The sequence below is a fragment of the Brachionichthys hirsutus genome, chromosome 2, assembly GCF_040956055.1.
Source record: "Brachionichthys hirsutus isolate HB-005 chromosome 2, CSIRO-AGI_Bhir_v1, whole genome shotgun sequence".
NCBI lineage: Eukaryota > Metazoa > Chordata > Actinopteri > Lophiiformes > Brachionichthyidae > Brachionichthys > Brachionichthys hirsutus.
This window is the reverse complement of record NC_090898.1, coordinates 8,298,424-8,313,846: the sequence shown is the minus strand read 5'-3', so window position 1 is coordinate 8,313,846 and position 15,423 is coordinate 8,298,424. Positions and strand designations below refer to the sequence as shown.

The following is a 15,423-nucleotide window of genomic DNA, read 5'->3' as shown; positions in this document are numbered from 1 at the left end:
AATAGGTAGGAAAAGCTAATATATCAAATGTTTTGGATAGTAACAGCGTGTCAAACAAATAAAAAATATATCAGACACTCATTATCATTATTTTTTGTGCATTACCTGCCCTTTTCCACTATTTGGCAGTTTGTTAACTGTGTTATTTCTCCAACCAGGTTAAAACTCAGTGTGCCCTATTGTTGCAAAGTGTTTATTAAGTGCATGTTTCCTTAACAACAGCAAGTAAAACAAAACTCAATTACAATCACCCCAATGGTAACAGCAGTGCATGTTGCAATTTGCAAAAGGAGTCCACTCATTACATCTGGCTAAAGCAGTTTCACTCAGCAGCATTTGGCTGAGCCCATGGATGACCATATTCAAGGTTTATTCCACAGTGCATATTTCTATCTTTAGCTTCTGAATCATCTTGTCATTTATTCAACAACTTATTTTGCTCTACTGTGAATTTTAATCATTATACAGATACTCATTCACACAGTAGATCATTTTAACGATGAAGCAAAGTATAAAGTCTAAATAGTTCATCCTATTCTTGGAGAAATGACAGCAAGACTTACAGGCTGGAAAACGTCTGCATCAACCATAAACCAAATCACAAGTTACACAGGCTGTCTTCAACAGACAAACACCATTGATATATTAGATATGTTAAAATATGGTGGTGTTTGACACGACAAGTGTGACATCTCTATCATGAGCACCTGACATGCTGGCTATGACGTCAAAAGGGAATTACACAGATATTATAAAGAAAAATAACACAAAGATCCTGCATCATCTGATGTCGTGTGTGTGGTCCCCACTTTGAAATTAGCTTGGATGTAGGAATGCCTGTTTTTTTTCTTTTTCTTGATCCTTTCACCAAAGGCTTACATGAAATCTTCACCAGAAACAATTTCTCATTCTCTAATGGTAGGTGTCATTATAGGACTACTTTGACATGATGGGCAAACTCCACTCCCTTTCTTGCTGAGATTTAGATGAGAGAAACGATTCCACTCTGACTGATTGAAGCTAGTGCCAGACAGACAGAGGGAATGTCTTGTCTGGTTTAACGTCACGTAAAAGCCATATACCCATCAGCACCTCTAGTGCCTTCCACACCTTGTAAAACAGCAAGACATTTTTTATTTTTCCACAGATTAAAACAAGACACGAGTAAATTAAAAGGGGCTGCTGGGTAGAATTTGTTACACTCTGGCGATTCCACACTTGTCTTCCTGTTTCCACGTTTGCTAAGCTATACTAAAAGTTGTTGGCTCCCGTTTCACATTTAATGGACGATGTGAAAGAGGCATTGAAAAGCTCATTCAAGTCTCAGTGAGAGTAATTAAGTGAATTAAAATGTCGATCTATTTCTTTAATGCGTACTGTAGCTGTTCAGTAAGCATCGGATTAGTCACAAGATAAAGGCTCCATTTAAAGGTAATGTCTCATCTGGCAATAATTTCCATACGTCACAAACAATGCTTCCTGTCTACTGGCACTTTAAAAGGTAAAACTAACTGTTCTTCAAGGCAATATTAGACATAAAAAGAGATACAGCAGTAATCTTTAAAAAAATATCCTTCACTTTGCACAAGTAATTCAGATTTAACAAAGAAAATAAAACAGAACAAACACAATTGCAAAGAGGCTGTTACAATGGGAGGAAATGACAGTCATTGAGGCTTGAAAACATTAGAAAAGATTTGCGATGACGCTGCCATCCTGTTATAGAACTCTGCTCATCATCATGAAGTTCTTTTGCAGCATACTGACTGCCCTTAAACGAAGTCCATGAGATCAACTTTCAATCTCTGCTTCTGTATCAGAGATTCTTGACACTTTTGCATGACCAGATGTTTTTTTTTTTTTTTTGATGATGATGATGATAATATGACTTCCAAGGCAAAGGCATTTCATTGTGTGACTGCAGAGAGATGGCTGTGATGGGTTTCCTTCATTGTGAAAATGCTTCTATTTTGTTTTTTCATGGTCATATCCTGCCTTTGGATGCCAGTACTGCCTGTTAATGTTCCACAGCCAGGCCAGATAGATGTAAACATGAGTTGAGTGTATTTGAATGTGATTAATACAGTAAAATATTTGATTGTCTGTTCTTCCCTTTTACCTCCATAAGTTAAAATGCACAAACTTTGATCATTGTCCCTCTTCCGTGAGTTCAGTGTTATTTAAGGTCTATTATCTTTGGCCAAGGAGTGCATCATCCAGTTGATCTTTGTTTTCCAGCTTTCCCGCAGAGCTTCATTGAACTTTACTTTGAAATTCTTCAGCGCCACTTCCTCAGATTTGCCCAAAGCCAAAGAATCCTTTTGGAAACAAAAAGCCAAAAACATTGTCAACATTAATATTACCCTGATCCTCAGCATTAGCAGCAGCACGGCCATCGGTGCATTGATTCATACCTTTAGATACTGGATGTCTTTGAAGGACATGAGCTCTGGCAGTCCTGCTGCCTTCATCATAGCAAAGAGGTTGACGAACAGCGTCCCATTCCGGCACAGGATCTTATAAGCTTGCTCGCAGTACTCCCTGAACCTGACGGCATTCACGCAGTAACCAGACATCGGGTATAAGATAGGTGAACAGAATCCAACATCAGGTAACGAACGGATTGATGCAGAAATGCTGTACCTCTCAAACTTCTCGCTGTTGTTCGTTTGTCCTTGCTGGATCACATGGACAAAGTCGTAAGTCAAGATAAAAGGCACACGCTCCCTGTTGATGCCCAGTTTCCGCTTAAAGTTGCCCAAGAAGTGTCCAAAGTCAATGTGGAAGAGCTGAGGAGCAAAGTTGGATGACTATTGGCTAGTGAACCTCACGGCAACAACATTTCTGATAGCAAACCCTCGTGTCCTTTGCAGAACATTTCAGTTTCAAAATTATTTCTGTGATTTAAAAACCTCACAGTACCTGCCCAGTTTCCCTGATCATGATATTATCATTGTGACGATCTCCAATGCCCAGAACGTAAGTAGCTACACAGTAGCCGGCGCAGGACAGCGTGAATTCTTCTATTGCTTGCTCAAGTTTGTCCCTGATGACCATAAATAAATAAATAATTACGCAAAGCATGAGTAGATTTTGTTCTAATGACACATTTACACTTCTCTTGACATCATCATGTAACCTGTCGTGTAGCACATATAGTCATTAAACACCCCCCCCCCCCCCTCATCGCTATATAAAATATTAACAGAAGAGTTCCTGTCACAGATCAATAATTGAAAATCACATCCTTTTACAGTTTAGGCTCGTGGAAAGTTTCCTGTGTGGAAACTCTCTGTTCCATTTTGTGCACTGCGGCATTTCAAGCTAATTACCTTTTTGTTCTTTAACACAGTGAGCTGGGCCTCTCCTTTCAGTGTGATGTATGGAGGCTCATTCATTACGGTGAATGGCTCGCTCTCCTCGAGGAGCTTTTAGAACTGACAAGACCTTCAGCCTTCAGACTGTCTGGCACTCAATAATCTACACTCACTTTATGTTTCTGAAGCTCTCTGCTCACACACACACACACTTCTAAAATGCCGTACTCACTCAGGATTCTTCGATATGAGCCAGTTAAGCAGGGCGTCCTTGTTGAAGGCAGCAGTGGCGGCACTGTTGCTGTTGTTTCGCTGAATATTGGCAATGGTGTCTGAGTTCTTCACCACCTCAATGAGGCCCATCTTGTTCCCAGTGGACAAGCAGCCATATGGGATCATCCTGTGAGTTTGGAGGTGACAAATAGCATTAGGGTGGCAAAGAAGAGCAGAAGAGCTCCTTAAGTAAATCCATTTGTATAGCCGCTGCTCCAACTCGACCTCAGATCCAGGCCTTCTTTTTTCCATAAACTCTCCATCAACCGGATCATCTGTAGGGTCAGCATGTCTTGTCGAAGGTCTGAGGTCGGTGAGTGGGGGAAATGAATGAATAAAATTAAGCATCATTCATATCTTTTTTTCAGTTTTTCCGAGACATGCTTGTCCACACATGCAGTGAGTCTTTCTGGAGCACTTTAATGTCGAGGCCTGCATTTTGACCCAGTAAAATATCTGTAATGTTAAAGTCATTAAAGTCATTTACAGCTTAGATCCTGATAATGAGTGTCTGCTGCATGATAATGTGTGCAGCGTTGTGCTCTCACCATCTCCATTCTTGAAGATGACGCCCACCATGTCTCCTTGAGCCCAGGGGTTCTTGTACATCAGCCAGAGAGGCTTCATCTTGGAGTCCATGAATCTGCACTTATCTGCACTGCAATGGCAAACGCACTCATCAGAAACACATGATGTGACATTAAAATTTTTTTTAAGAGTTAAATATTTATGCATTAATAACTATTAAGTTCTACTCTAAGATATGGGACATTTTCACTGAGACAAGCAAGTTAAGTGTTTAAAAACACTGCTCAATTGGATGATAATGGAAAAGCTGGGAACAGAGCAGAAAACAATTAGCACATTCCTCTTCTGTGAAGGTTGTAAAAAAAAGTGTAATAAACTAAAATATCGTATAATATGAAGTAAAACAAAATCTACTGGTTAAAATAAGTCAAGTTTAATTTCTCTATATGCAACAAACGTAATATTCTGCAATTCAATAAAGCCAGAAAGAACAAAAACTGGCCCTGAAAATCCAATTAAGTGCAGTGTGCTCTGTACATATGTGTGTGTGTGTGTGTGTGTGTGTGTGTGTGTGTGCGTGCCTCTAACCAGATCTCTGTGAGGATGATGCTGGGGTTGAGTGGTGACAGCAGGTCTGACAGCGCCTCCAGGTAGGACTCCTGTCTGATACACAGCTTCAGGTCGTCGACTGTGATCTTCTGGGAGCCTGACTTCACAAAGTCACTCAGGGCCTTCATTTTGCCCACAGCCTCATTCTGTGCAGAAGGAGAGAGGTTAGAAAGCAAACAAACAAATACACCTTTCAGAGCTTGAAGTAAATACATGCATGGATCTACCTGTTTGGTTAAAAGCTTGATGTGACAAATGCTTCCTCTGCAGTAAGCCTCCAGAATCAGGCCAAAACGCAAACTCACAGACGCCACGTGAATCTCTGACCTGCAATAAATACAGATTCTTCAGTGACTGCGGATGCACAGCATCTTGTAGTTGTTTCTGCTCGACTGTCTCCCACCTGAGATGCCAAAACAGAAAGTGTCCTATCTTCCTGTTGGACAAAGCCCTCTCCAATAAAAACGTGGCGAGGTCACAGTCTAGATAGGACTCGTACTTCAGGACTTGCACCAGCTGGATTAAGTACTGTAGCAGTTCATCATCACTGTGTGCAAAGAAAAAGTCCCATAAATTCTTACACTACTACTATAACAGATGCTGTTGTTATGCTGCTTGAATGTGAGCAAAACATTATCCTAACTAAGTGTACCTGAGCTTCCTGAGGCACCTGATAGTGAAGGAACGGACTTCTGGTTCAGGAAAACTGTAGTCGAGGAGCTCCAAGGCTTGGATGGCAGGAAGGTCGGGCCAGTTTCTCAGTAAACTCACCAACTGAGGAGAAACAAAATCCTTTTTTTGATCATGAATGAAAATAGTCCAGTTTTACTGCTAGAACTGAGGGCACAATGTCGTATTGACATTAAATAAATTCAAATCAATCAATCAATCACCAGCATGAATTGTACTGTACACCTGTAGAGCTTTTGAAGTGAGGTGGCCATCCTCAAAGTTCTGGCAAAGTTAAAGAAATGTGACTTCATTCCTTTTTCTCAATTTACTGTTCTTTCTTTGGGGGAATGCCAAAGAAAGAACAGTATAGTCAGTATAGTCTTTCCCCACTAGTATTAAAGGGAACATACAATGAAAAACTCACTTTTCCCATGTTTCTACACTAATTTGGTGGGTTTGGGTCATTATCAACCCAAAAACAGCTCAATAAACCATCCAGTCTATCCTTCATAGTTTGCATAGTTCTGTAATCAAGTACAGAAATGCTTCTTGAAGAAATCTAACTTACTGTGATGTCACAGTACAAAGAACGTGCACAAGATGTGTGTGTGCACAAGCATGCACATTTTAGTTTTGTTTTCGTTTTCAGAAACGTTTCTGACAGAGCTGTTTGAGACGGAAAAGAGGGACGCTGTCCTGCAGCATCTGTTTGCTATTTTGACCAAAGACTGCCACAGATATTTCATATAAGTGTCTGGGAACTGTGTTAACTTGGTAAGAACCTTTATGCTGATTAACTCCTAATTTTAATGGTTTCTTCCCGCTACACGCCAAATACTCCCAATGAGTTCACTCAAAATCTACCAAGCAGTTTAAGTCTAGCAAACAAACAAAAATAAAGAAACAAGGAGAACTGATTTCGATGTACCTGATGCTTATTTGGTCAGCTTGACCAAGTATTATTTGTAATTATAAGGTCAATAAGCATGCTATGTCATTTAGAAGGAACAAAAGTAGTAATGTATTTCTCAACAATATGATGATTGACAATTCTCAAGATTTATGTGTTCGGCAAATCTAGAGCAAAAATAAATAAATTGTGTGTCCAACTCTGTCAATACCTGGACTACATCCTCACGTTTATTCCACTTGGTGATGAGGAGCAGCTTGGACAGATTATCAGGATATTGGCTGCAGACGTCAGCGCGAAGCTTCCACAAAAGCTCCTTCTCGTGCTCGAAAAACTCAGTATAGTTTTTGTTGTCCATGATTTCCTTTAGCTTCATGTGCTACAGGCATAAAAAGAATAAAAATAAAATCAACAACAAACAAAGGCACACCAATGAAAGTGTGTTGTCTGCAAAGCACGGCCACTGTTAGTTTAACTCAAACTGTTTGAGGATTGTGAAACGTAAGATTTGGAAAGCGTCACCTCTTCTTTAGAGGAAATGGCCGTGTCGCCGTTCTTCTCCCCATCAACAATCTGAAAAGAGAAATTCAGTGACAAATCAAAATCCAAACTTCACGACATCCTCAAAGCAAACTATTTGGGAATAAGTATACCTTGTCAAGTGGGGGGTAATAGAGAGGATGTGGCCGGATGCTGTGGAAGCAGATGAGAAGCCCTGCAGCGCTGTCCACGTTGGGATTCTTCTCAACGGTTCCCATTGGATTCAACAGGTCACCTTTGTCATCTGTGAGTTTCATATATGCACTGCATTATTTTGCTGTACGCTTTTATTCACTCCAGTTCCACATCTCGAGCAGTAACGGAGAAAGACTCTGCTTTTAGAACTGATCTCTAACACGTCATGAAAAGGCTACAGTCTGCATCCACAAACACATAATGAAGACATATGGGATTTATAATGGTGCCACACTTTTTGGGGTTGTGTGCTGCCAGATATTGGGGAGGAGGCTGTTTGTGTGAAGTGTTGGAAATGCAAAAGGAGGCAAAGCTGAAAGTACCAGGAACAGATGGCCAAGTGGACAAGAGGAACTTGCCAGTCTTTAGCTGGTCCTTATAGTCAAACACCATGGTGTTCACCCAGGCGATTGGACAATCCTGAGGAGAGGGACACAGAGGATTAGGTCTGTTGCTGTGACAACCATCTGCAAGCATTAAAATCATCCAAAAGAAAGTTGAAGGGAAAAATGTGCTCAATCTTTCAACAAAACACAAACAAATTCACAAATTTGTCTGATGTAAGATAAGATTTAATTTATTTTTGAAATCCATTATTCTATTTAAGAAATAGTAACATTTAAAAAAAAAGAATACTTTTTATGTCAGGTTTAACATTTAAAATAACAAAATGTGGATTAAAGGACTTTGTGGCTTCTGTTCAAAATCAAAAACGACGGTGAGGCAATATGTGTACGGACTTAAGTGTTTTTAACTTGTACAATAAAACCATCAAAAGCACATTTTGGCTGAATGTAACCAACAAGAAACAGAAACCATACAATTACAATTGGTTAAAATAGTACAAGCTCTGTCTGCAGGACTTCTCTTTCAGGCACAAGAACAGAGAAGTTGCTCAGAAAGCAGAAGTGGCCTTGATGCCCCACCTGTTACTGTACCCTGAATAAAGAGGGGTTCATCAATGTGTACTGTGTATATACTGTGTGTGTGTGTGAGTGTGTGTGTGTGTTTTCTAAGGCAATCTCTGTGTGCTACTACTGAAAGTATTAAAAGCACTGCTGTCCTATTTCTGTGCTTAACACATGATTTTTAGTGACAAGATGTACAACATAAGTACAATATTCTTAATCTCCAATAATATGACTATACAATTTTAACATACTTTATACTGATGTCAGATGTTTTTTTTACATCGGGAAAATAATATCTGCATCTAGAAAAATAATGATTATGTGTTTACATGGTTAAGTCACTTAATGAAAGAACAGCATTCTGAGTGACGGGAATGCTGTCCAGAGAAATGTTGCGTGTGAAACTACAACCTCCACCTTCTCTTCCCACTCTGTCGCTATCTCAACAATGAGTGTGTTTGAGCTAGAGACACACTTCACATCACAAATTTCTGCCAATCAATAACAAAAAAAACCCCACAATTTGGAACAATGTCTCCGTTTCCTTAGCCTTGATCCTCCCACTCTTGTGATCAGGGTAGATGGAGAGACAGGAAAGTGAACTGTCGCTCTCAGCTGCACAATCAGCACCTTGGACAGCGACGCATCCTTCAGTGTCCTTTGGAATATTTTGGAATAAAACCATGAATAAATGACTAATTGTATTTGCTTGTTTGTTTTGCGTGAGCACTGTGGGATGGAGCCCGGCTGCTTCATTTATAAAAATCAAATGAATTAAAAGGTGGGCTGCGCAGTGGGTGGAGTCTTGTAAATAGAAACAGCCACTGTAAAAAAAAAAAAGAATTTAGAATTCCTAGAAAATGTTTCCCAACTTCACGCTTCCTTTTGTGTGATGCACAGATAAAAGAGCTGAAGCGGATGAAACGCCAACCACATGCCTTGCCACTGAACACACTTGCACAACCAGACGGAGCAGCAGAGCAGCAGAACACACCCACGCAGCACACACTGAGAGGAAACACATCTGTTTGTGTTTGCCAACAAACTCACGACCCCGCTCACTCAGACGTACGGCACAAAGACCGAAAGGCCTTAAGTTCCTGACACACTCACTGCTTTTTTATTCTTCTTTTTGGTGCCTCTGGGTTTCTTTGTTTTCTCGAGGACAGCGTAGAGAGCGAAGCACAGACGGCTCATGCGAGGCAGGTCGGCCACGTTCATGTCAAACTCCAGTCTTTGATCCCAGCGCGGCTCAGTGCACACAGCCACCTCCGAGCTCGTCACCACCTTACACAGCAGTTCGCTGCCGTGGAACAGACCAGCCTGCACCACGAGCTGGACAGACGGACGGCATGCATGTTAGTCAAGAAGGTGTGTCTGAAAGCCACAGATTATGCATTTGTGTGAGAGGGATTTGTTTGTGGAACATTTACAGATATTCATTAAATGATTCAGAGCGTCCTGTGGGTCAAAGGGTCCGCACGCGTAACGGGAGCAGGCTGTGACGCCTGTCCATCAGCAATGACAAGCAGAGTAAATTCAACATTATGAGACCACTAAGATCCTGCATGCCTTGTGGCAAATCAAGATAGTGTGAGTCCACATTTCCTGCAGCGACGACTGACAACTCGCCTCCAGGCCGTGCGATTAAACCTTTACTCACCAACTGCCGACGTGACTGATAAATATTTGGCAGGACAAATTTGTCATCGTTCATGACGCTCTCTAAGGCAGAAGCCGGAAATGCACTTACGCTTAATAACCCACTTAAGCAGTGATATTGTTCTGAAAACCAATCACAAACACAGACACACATTAACAGTTATAGATGTGTTTGTGTTATTCTACTTTTTTTTTTTTAAACTTTTTTTTCTTTGCTTTTCTTGGATATAGGAAAAGCAGAATATGCGATCTTGTCCGTTATTTCTGCATGATTTGGTGAATCATTTACAGAGAATCATATTTAATAATACTAATTTTTAAAAAAAGTACTTCCATTAATTTCAACAGGTCAGGTTAGGTGAGGGCCTTGTTAAAATTTGCAAAAGAAAAAAAGAGTGACGTGAAAGCGAACGAGGGCGAGACGGCATAAACTGAACTCTGTCTTCTTTCTTAGAATCTTGGGTTTGGAATGAGATGTACAAATTTGATAGGTCCTCCCCACTTCCTGTTTTGAAGTTTTAACCAACCGCCTTGATGAATTATGGGAAACGTGCGGTTTGGACCATGTGACTTCTCTGTCATTTACATGCCAACATTGCTGCTCGTACAACTGAAATTGAGACACTGGTAAACAAGTGAAGGCCACACTTCAGCAGAATAAAACCCCGCCGACCTTCATCCCTTCATCCGCGTTGACTCGGATGCCGTCCACCAGCTGAATGTAGAAAGGCTCATTGATGGACCACAGAGACGAGGTGTTCTGCTGTGGGAAAGAGCAGAAGACAGGAAATTCTTGCCATTAAAACGGCCTTCATACCTTATGCTGAAATTTCAAGTCATGTAACTCTTGCTACGATTTCCTGTTTGGCAGCACGTCCAGTGTAACGTTTCAAAATCAAATCAACGACAAGGAACAATCTTTGAATCTAGTAAATAAATACAAAAATCTTCAAAGTTCATTGATGGAATCTGACAAGAAATAAATATAAATAATCAATTTTACTGCTCTTCTGTTTAAAAATCTGTAACACACACAACAGTATTTATTTTGCCAGTTTATTTCTAAAGTAGTAGGCAACAACAACAACAACAACAAACCGGCAGCAAATGTAACTAAAGATGTAAATCGTCAGCAACGTGTTGCACCGTCTGTTCAAAGTCCAGTCTGACTGCAGAGTGTCTGTGAAGAGGAGAGAGTGATGAAGAAAGAGGACAGCCCTCTGCTGAACTCGTACCTTCTTCATCGGCAGTGGAGGAGGCCTGGACGAGGAGATGCTCTTGTGCACCTGGCTGTACATTTGGCCCTGCTCCTCCTGATACTTGCAGATGGTGGAGCGGTGCACCATAGTCAGATGAGGGTTTTCACCATCCCTCAAACATGAGAAAATGTACTGTGAGAGCAAAAGGCAGAGATAGAAAACAGGACGGGACAGGGAAATGTTTTTCTGTTTACTGTACAGCCATCAATCAGATCACCCACAGATATTTCCCAGTGTTCTGATAGAACCAGTTAACTCCTGCAGGCTGTTCGTTTGCTGGAGGTTAATGCAGCTGAAATCTCATTATGCGTGGATGGATGCAGCTCCTTTCTGCAGGGCTGCTAGACAGATATGAGTCACCGCTGGTAGAAGGAGTTTCAGAGTCAACAGCGGGGTCTCCTGCCTCTAAATTCTTGACTCACCCGACTCTTGATTTGACAATCATTTCATTAGAAGCAAAGGGCAAAACTTACAGGAAAATGACAGACAGATAACACAGAAAAGAAAAGTCATCAACATCCACAAAGTGCTAAATACAACCTGAGAAAAAAAAGCAGAATATATGCAATCATTACTGATGTGTCTTTTCTTTCCAGTGATCAACTAACAATTACAGTTAGAGGTTTTCTACTGTTGTATCTAAATCAAATACGGCGTTTCATCGTGGTTTTCTTTGGTTTTTGCCCGTATCGCACACTTAAATGTGGCCATCAAAAATCCAATATTGTAAATATACAAGCGAGTGAACACAAACGATTAAAAAAAGATTATTCGATTAAATAAAAGTTACAACAATGTGAAAAAGTCATTGGCACCTAAATTTCATATCTGGTTGTGGCACCCTTGGCCACAACAACTGCAATCAAATATTTGCTGTAACTGGCTGGGGTGGAATCCATGGATACCATTTTTGACGAGCCTCTTTCTTAGTGTGGAGTCATGAACAGTCACCTTTAGATGTTGTTCGGAATAGTGAAACTGAACTGAGCTTTGGAAAAATATGGACAACTAGAAAAGCACTCAGAGAGCTCAGACCTCCGGAGCAGCTCATTCCCCTCATGATTAGATTTACACCGTCCACATGGTGATCTGGATCATCACCAAAAGGTTCTAGATTGTTCTTGGTATCTTTATACACCAACCATGAAAAGCAAAAGTGAATCTGAGTTGATTTGCATTTGTAACAGATTTTTTAATCCGTAAATGGGGCTTTCAATGTTAAAATGCAATATTGTTTACTGACTTTCAGAATTCAAGATCTCTTCTGGATCATCGCCAAAATGTATTTATCTGTTCCTGGTAACATTGCCATCATTTCCTGAAAATTTCACCCAGATCCATCCAGAAATGTTTGAGTTATCTTGCTAACAGACGGATGGACGTTCAGACAGACAAACGCCAGCGATTAAATAGTAAGACCTCAGCAAGCAGTGCGATGGTGGCGCAGTGGTTGAGAGGGTTGTCCTATGACCGAGAGGTTGGCGGTTTGATTCCAGGCTCAGGCACACGTGTACGCTGTCGTTGTGTCCTTAGGCGAGACACTTCACCCACGTCGGGCGCATGCGGTGACCAGCAGCAGACTACAGTCAGACTGTAACTGCTGTAAACCAAATTGCCCTCCGAGGGACAGAATCAATAAAAAGTGTTTAGTGTTTAGCCAACAGCTTTGTCACAAAGCAGTGACTTTTGGAAAACGGAAGCATGATGGATCCTGTGAAAAAACCTCAGACAAAACTATTTTATTAGACCAGAATAAAAAAGAATTTGCTCTTTGGTATGTCACGATGCCCAGGATCAGCAAGCACAGCTGGAAACAGCGTCATGTCTCTTTCTGCAAATATCATGAAGGAAAACCGGTTTCAGAGTGAACGAGAGTCACGCCTTGAGGAAATATTTTGTATTCAACCAACTAACCTTAAACATAAAGACAAAGCTCCACAGACTTGAATTAAAAATCAAGAATATGAACTTGAGGAGCTGGTGGCGTTTACATTATTCAGCTGCAGCAGGTAAAGGGAAGGATCACACACACACTGGAAGAAGACGGCGCCGAGGTCACTCACTTTGAACTGGCACATGGGGTGCTTCCCATAGATGAACTCCCACCTCCCGTTGACCTGTAAGGTGTAGTCTTCAGGCTCTTGTCGCACTGAGCGGAAGACCGTAGCCTTCTTCTTTAGGGCGCTCCTCATCAGAGCCAGTGGGAACTCCTGGGGGTCCTGCTGCAGCATGAAGCTTTCCTGTGGGAGTCACACATCAATTCAAAACAGGAAACTAGGTAAGTGTGTGTGTGTGTGTGTGATTTCCAAAGGTGCTCACATTTACTTAAAATCAAACCTCTACAATTTGTCCACACGAAGCAGAACCACAGTTTTTTTTTTACCATAACATTTGATTTAACAACTTTTAAATGAGTGACTCATAAAAGCTCGAGCAGCAGGTCGGCTCACCTCGCAGGCCTCAAACTTGACGTTAATGAAGATTTTCTTGGTGCTTTTTGACTTGGCGCTCCCACACTGTGGCCGAGAACAGCACGGCTCCAGGTCACACGGGAAGCTGTATGCCATCCATTGCTGCCATGGCAACAGCTGCCTCTCTTGAACCTTGTTTTCACAGAATGTCCGCATCTTAGCTCGAAACTCATTCACCTCCTGGTTCTTCTGGGCTTCAAATTCATGCAGTCCTGTGAAAAGCATGATTGAGTTGTCAAGAAAACAAACCAAAGAGGGGCGCTGTTCCTGTGTAAGTGTAAAGATGTCACACTTCTGTTTTAACTAATTGCTGATTTCAATTTAGTCATTGATCATGACATTTGTTTGGCTAAATAAACAAGGAAAGTGGCCCCGCCTTCTTGTTGATTATGATAGAAGTCTGCTTCTGATCTTACACTTGGCCGCCCTGACTCCGCTAGCAGCTTTTGGCTTTATCTGAGGAGGAGGACGCTGACCTTTGCCAATTAACAGGCTGATCTGGGCGTTGGTGAGTTTCTCCACTCGGTCGCCCTCCCTCGCTACCAGCTTTAGAACGCACATGAAGGGCTGCACGTCGCTGATCCGCCTCGACTCCTCCTCCAGCTCCTCCCTCTCTGCTGTCTGGTTGATGCAGGTGAAGACGTGCGCGTCGGGGTCGCCCAGTGCACAGAACAGCGCCTCGTTTCTGGCATTCTTCCAAACCATCTGAAACAAGAGGCAAAAAAAACCCCCAACAACCAGAGCACGTGAATGATGGAAATAGTAAGTCAATCAATTAGTCTAAAAGCCTTACTGAGTAAATATTGTAAAGAAGGAAAAGCATTTTGCAAGCAAGTTCTGCTGGAGTGAATAAAAATCTATTACAAATCCAGCTTGGTTTTTTTTTATAAATGATCACATCAACATATGATCACATTATACAGCACAAAATATATAAATGATAGATACATTCCATTTTCTATCTTTCTAAGCAGTTCCTGATAATTAAACGTGAACGTGTAGGGGGGGGGGGGGGATATACTCTTTTGATGCTTATGATGGTGTCATTTCGAGACACTGGGAATTTGAGTAAGATCCCAGTAGGCAGCAAGAAATCCATCATGATCCGGTGATCCCCCTCCTTCTCCCACTCCTCTTGCATCCCATACTTCCCTGGGGGCATGGTGATGACCTCTCATTTACCGTCAGCTCCTCTGCTGGTCACCGGAACACAAGCCAGCCATGCACACACACACACACACACACACAGGAAACACAGCCATGGTTAATAAGTCTACTATTAACATATGCTACGTGTGTGCTGCGTCGGGTGCTGTAACTAAAACCCTAAATTATAATTATATATATAGATCTGCAGCTAACGATTACCCAATAATGCACACTTATTTTCATGACTAAGTAATTAATTGCTTATATCAAGGGGAAATTGTTGATCATTTTCCAGATGTTGAATTAATATATATCAATAGTTTTTTTATGTCTCTCCAACAAAAACACAAAATAATGTTTTGCATCTAAAACAGATTCAAATGAAGGCTGTTCTCTCTCTCTCTTGTTGGCACCCGAGTGTTGCCTCCATCAAAGTGCAATAAAAAATAAATAAAAATAAAAGATATAAAATGGAAAATGAAGCCAATTCCCTGAGTGTTGTTGCCAGAGTGTTTCTATAGTTTGCAGCAGAATGCATGCAGTACACAGAGTTAATTCAAAGCTCCAGCCTAATAGATTCATCTTCAGAAAGATGCGTTCAGAGGTCAACTAAGGTAAAGAAACATTATAGAGGAAGTGAAATCCACTGAATTAGACACACTAAAGATATGTCGTGTTACCACGACGCTGCACATTTTGTGTCATCTCCAGTAATTTGTCATTAAGTAATTCTACACTATCGATTTTTTGTAAGAAGAAACTAGTGTCTGCCAGATGTGGGCTAACAGGCCAATAACATGTATTTGAATGTAGAGTACTTGTTGTTTATTTATAAATACTGATGTATCACAAGATGAATGAATGAATGAATGAGTGAAGTCAGTAATGATGAAGAACAGATTAGGTGCACCTGCAGCCACCTTCCAA

General features: G+C 41.2%; 1 protein-coding gene across 1 annotated transcript; it reads right to left on the bottom strand.

Annotated features, from left to right (window-relative positions):
* Positions 1 to 187: 187 nt before the first annotated feature.
* pik3cd (phosphatidylinositol-4,5-bisphosphate 3-kinase, catalytic subunit delta) lies at positions 188 to 14,509 on the bottom strand. The gene is made up of 22 exons (XM_068743659.1): positions 14,369 to 14,509; positions 13,824 to 14,052; positions 13,327 to 13,559; positions 12,940 to 13,116; positions 10,853 to 11,008; positions 10,291 to 10,380; positions 9,069 to 9,290; positions 7,368 to 7,464; positions 6,963 to 7,093; positions 6,832 to 6,882; positions 6,521 to 6,688; positions 5,380 to 5,501; positions 5,131 to 5,274; positions 4,955 to 5,054; positions 4,707 to 4,873; positions 4,139 to 4,248; positions 3,816 to 3,894; positions 3,550 to 3,717; positions 2,923 to 3,046; positions 2,644 to 2,789; positions 2,415 to 2,547; positions 188 to 2,318 (listed from the first exon to the last, which is right to left on the bottom strand). Exons 1-22 carry the CDS (start codon positions 14,507 to 14,509, stop codon positions 2,181 to 2,183), a joined length of 3,126 nt encoding a protein of 1,041 aa, XP_068599760.1. The 3' UTR covers positions 188 to 2,180.
* Positions 14,510 to 15,423: the final 914 nt, after the last annotated feature.

Coding starts and splice junctions, on each gene's coding strand:
- pik3cd (XM_068743659.1), bottom strand. CDS start 14,509: ATGCCCCCAGGGAAGTATGGGATGCAAGAGGAGTGGGAGAAGGAGGGG. Junction 14,053..14,368: donor CCATCATAAGCATCAAAAGA/GTATATCCCCCC, acceptor CTCTTGTTTCAG/ATGGTTTGGAAGAATGCCAG. Junction 2,548..2,643: donor AACAGCGAGAAGTTTGAGAG/GTACAGCATTTC, acceptor GAATGCCGTCAG/GTTCAGGGAGTACTGCGAGC.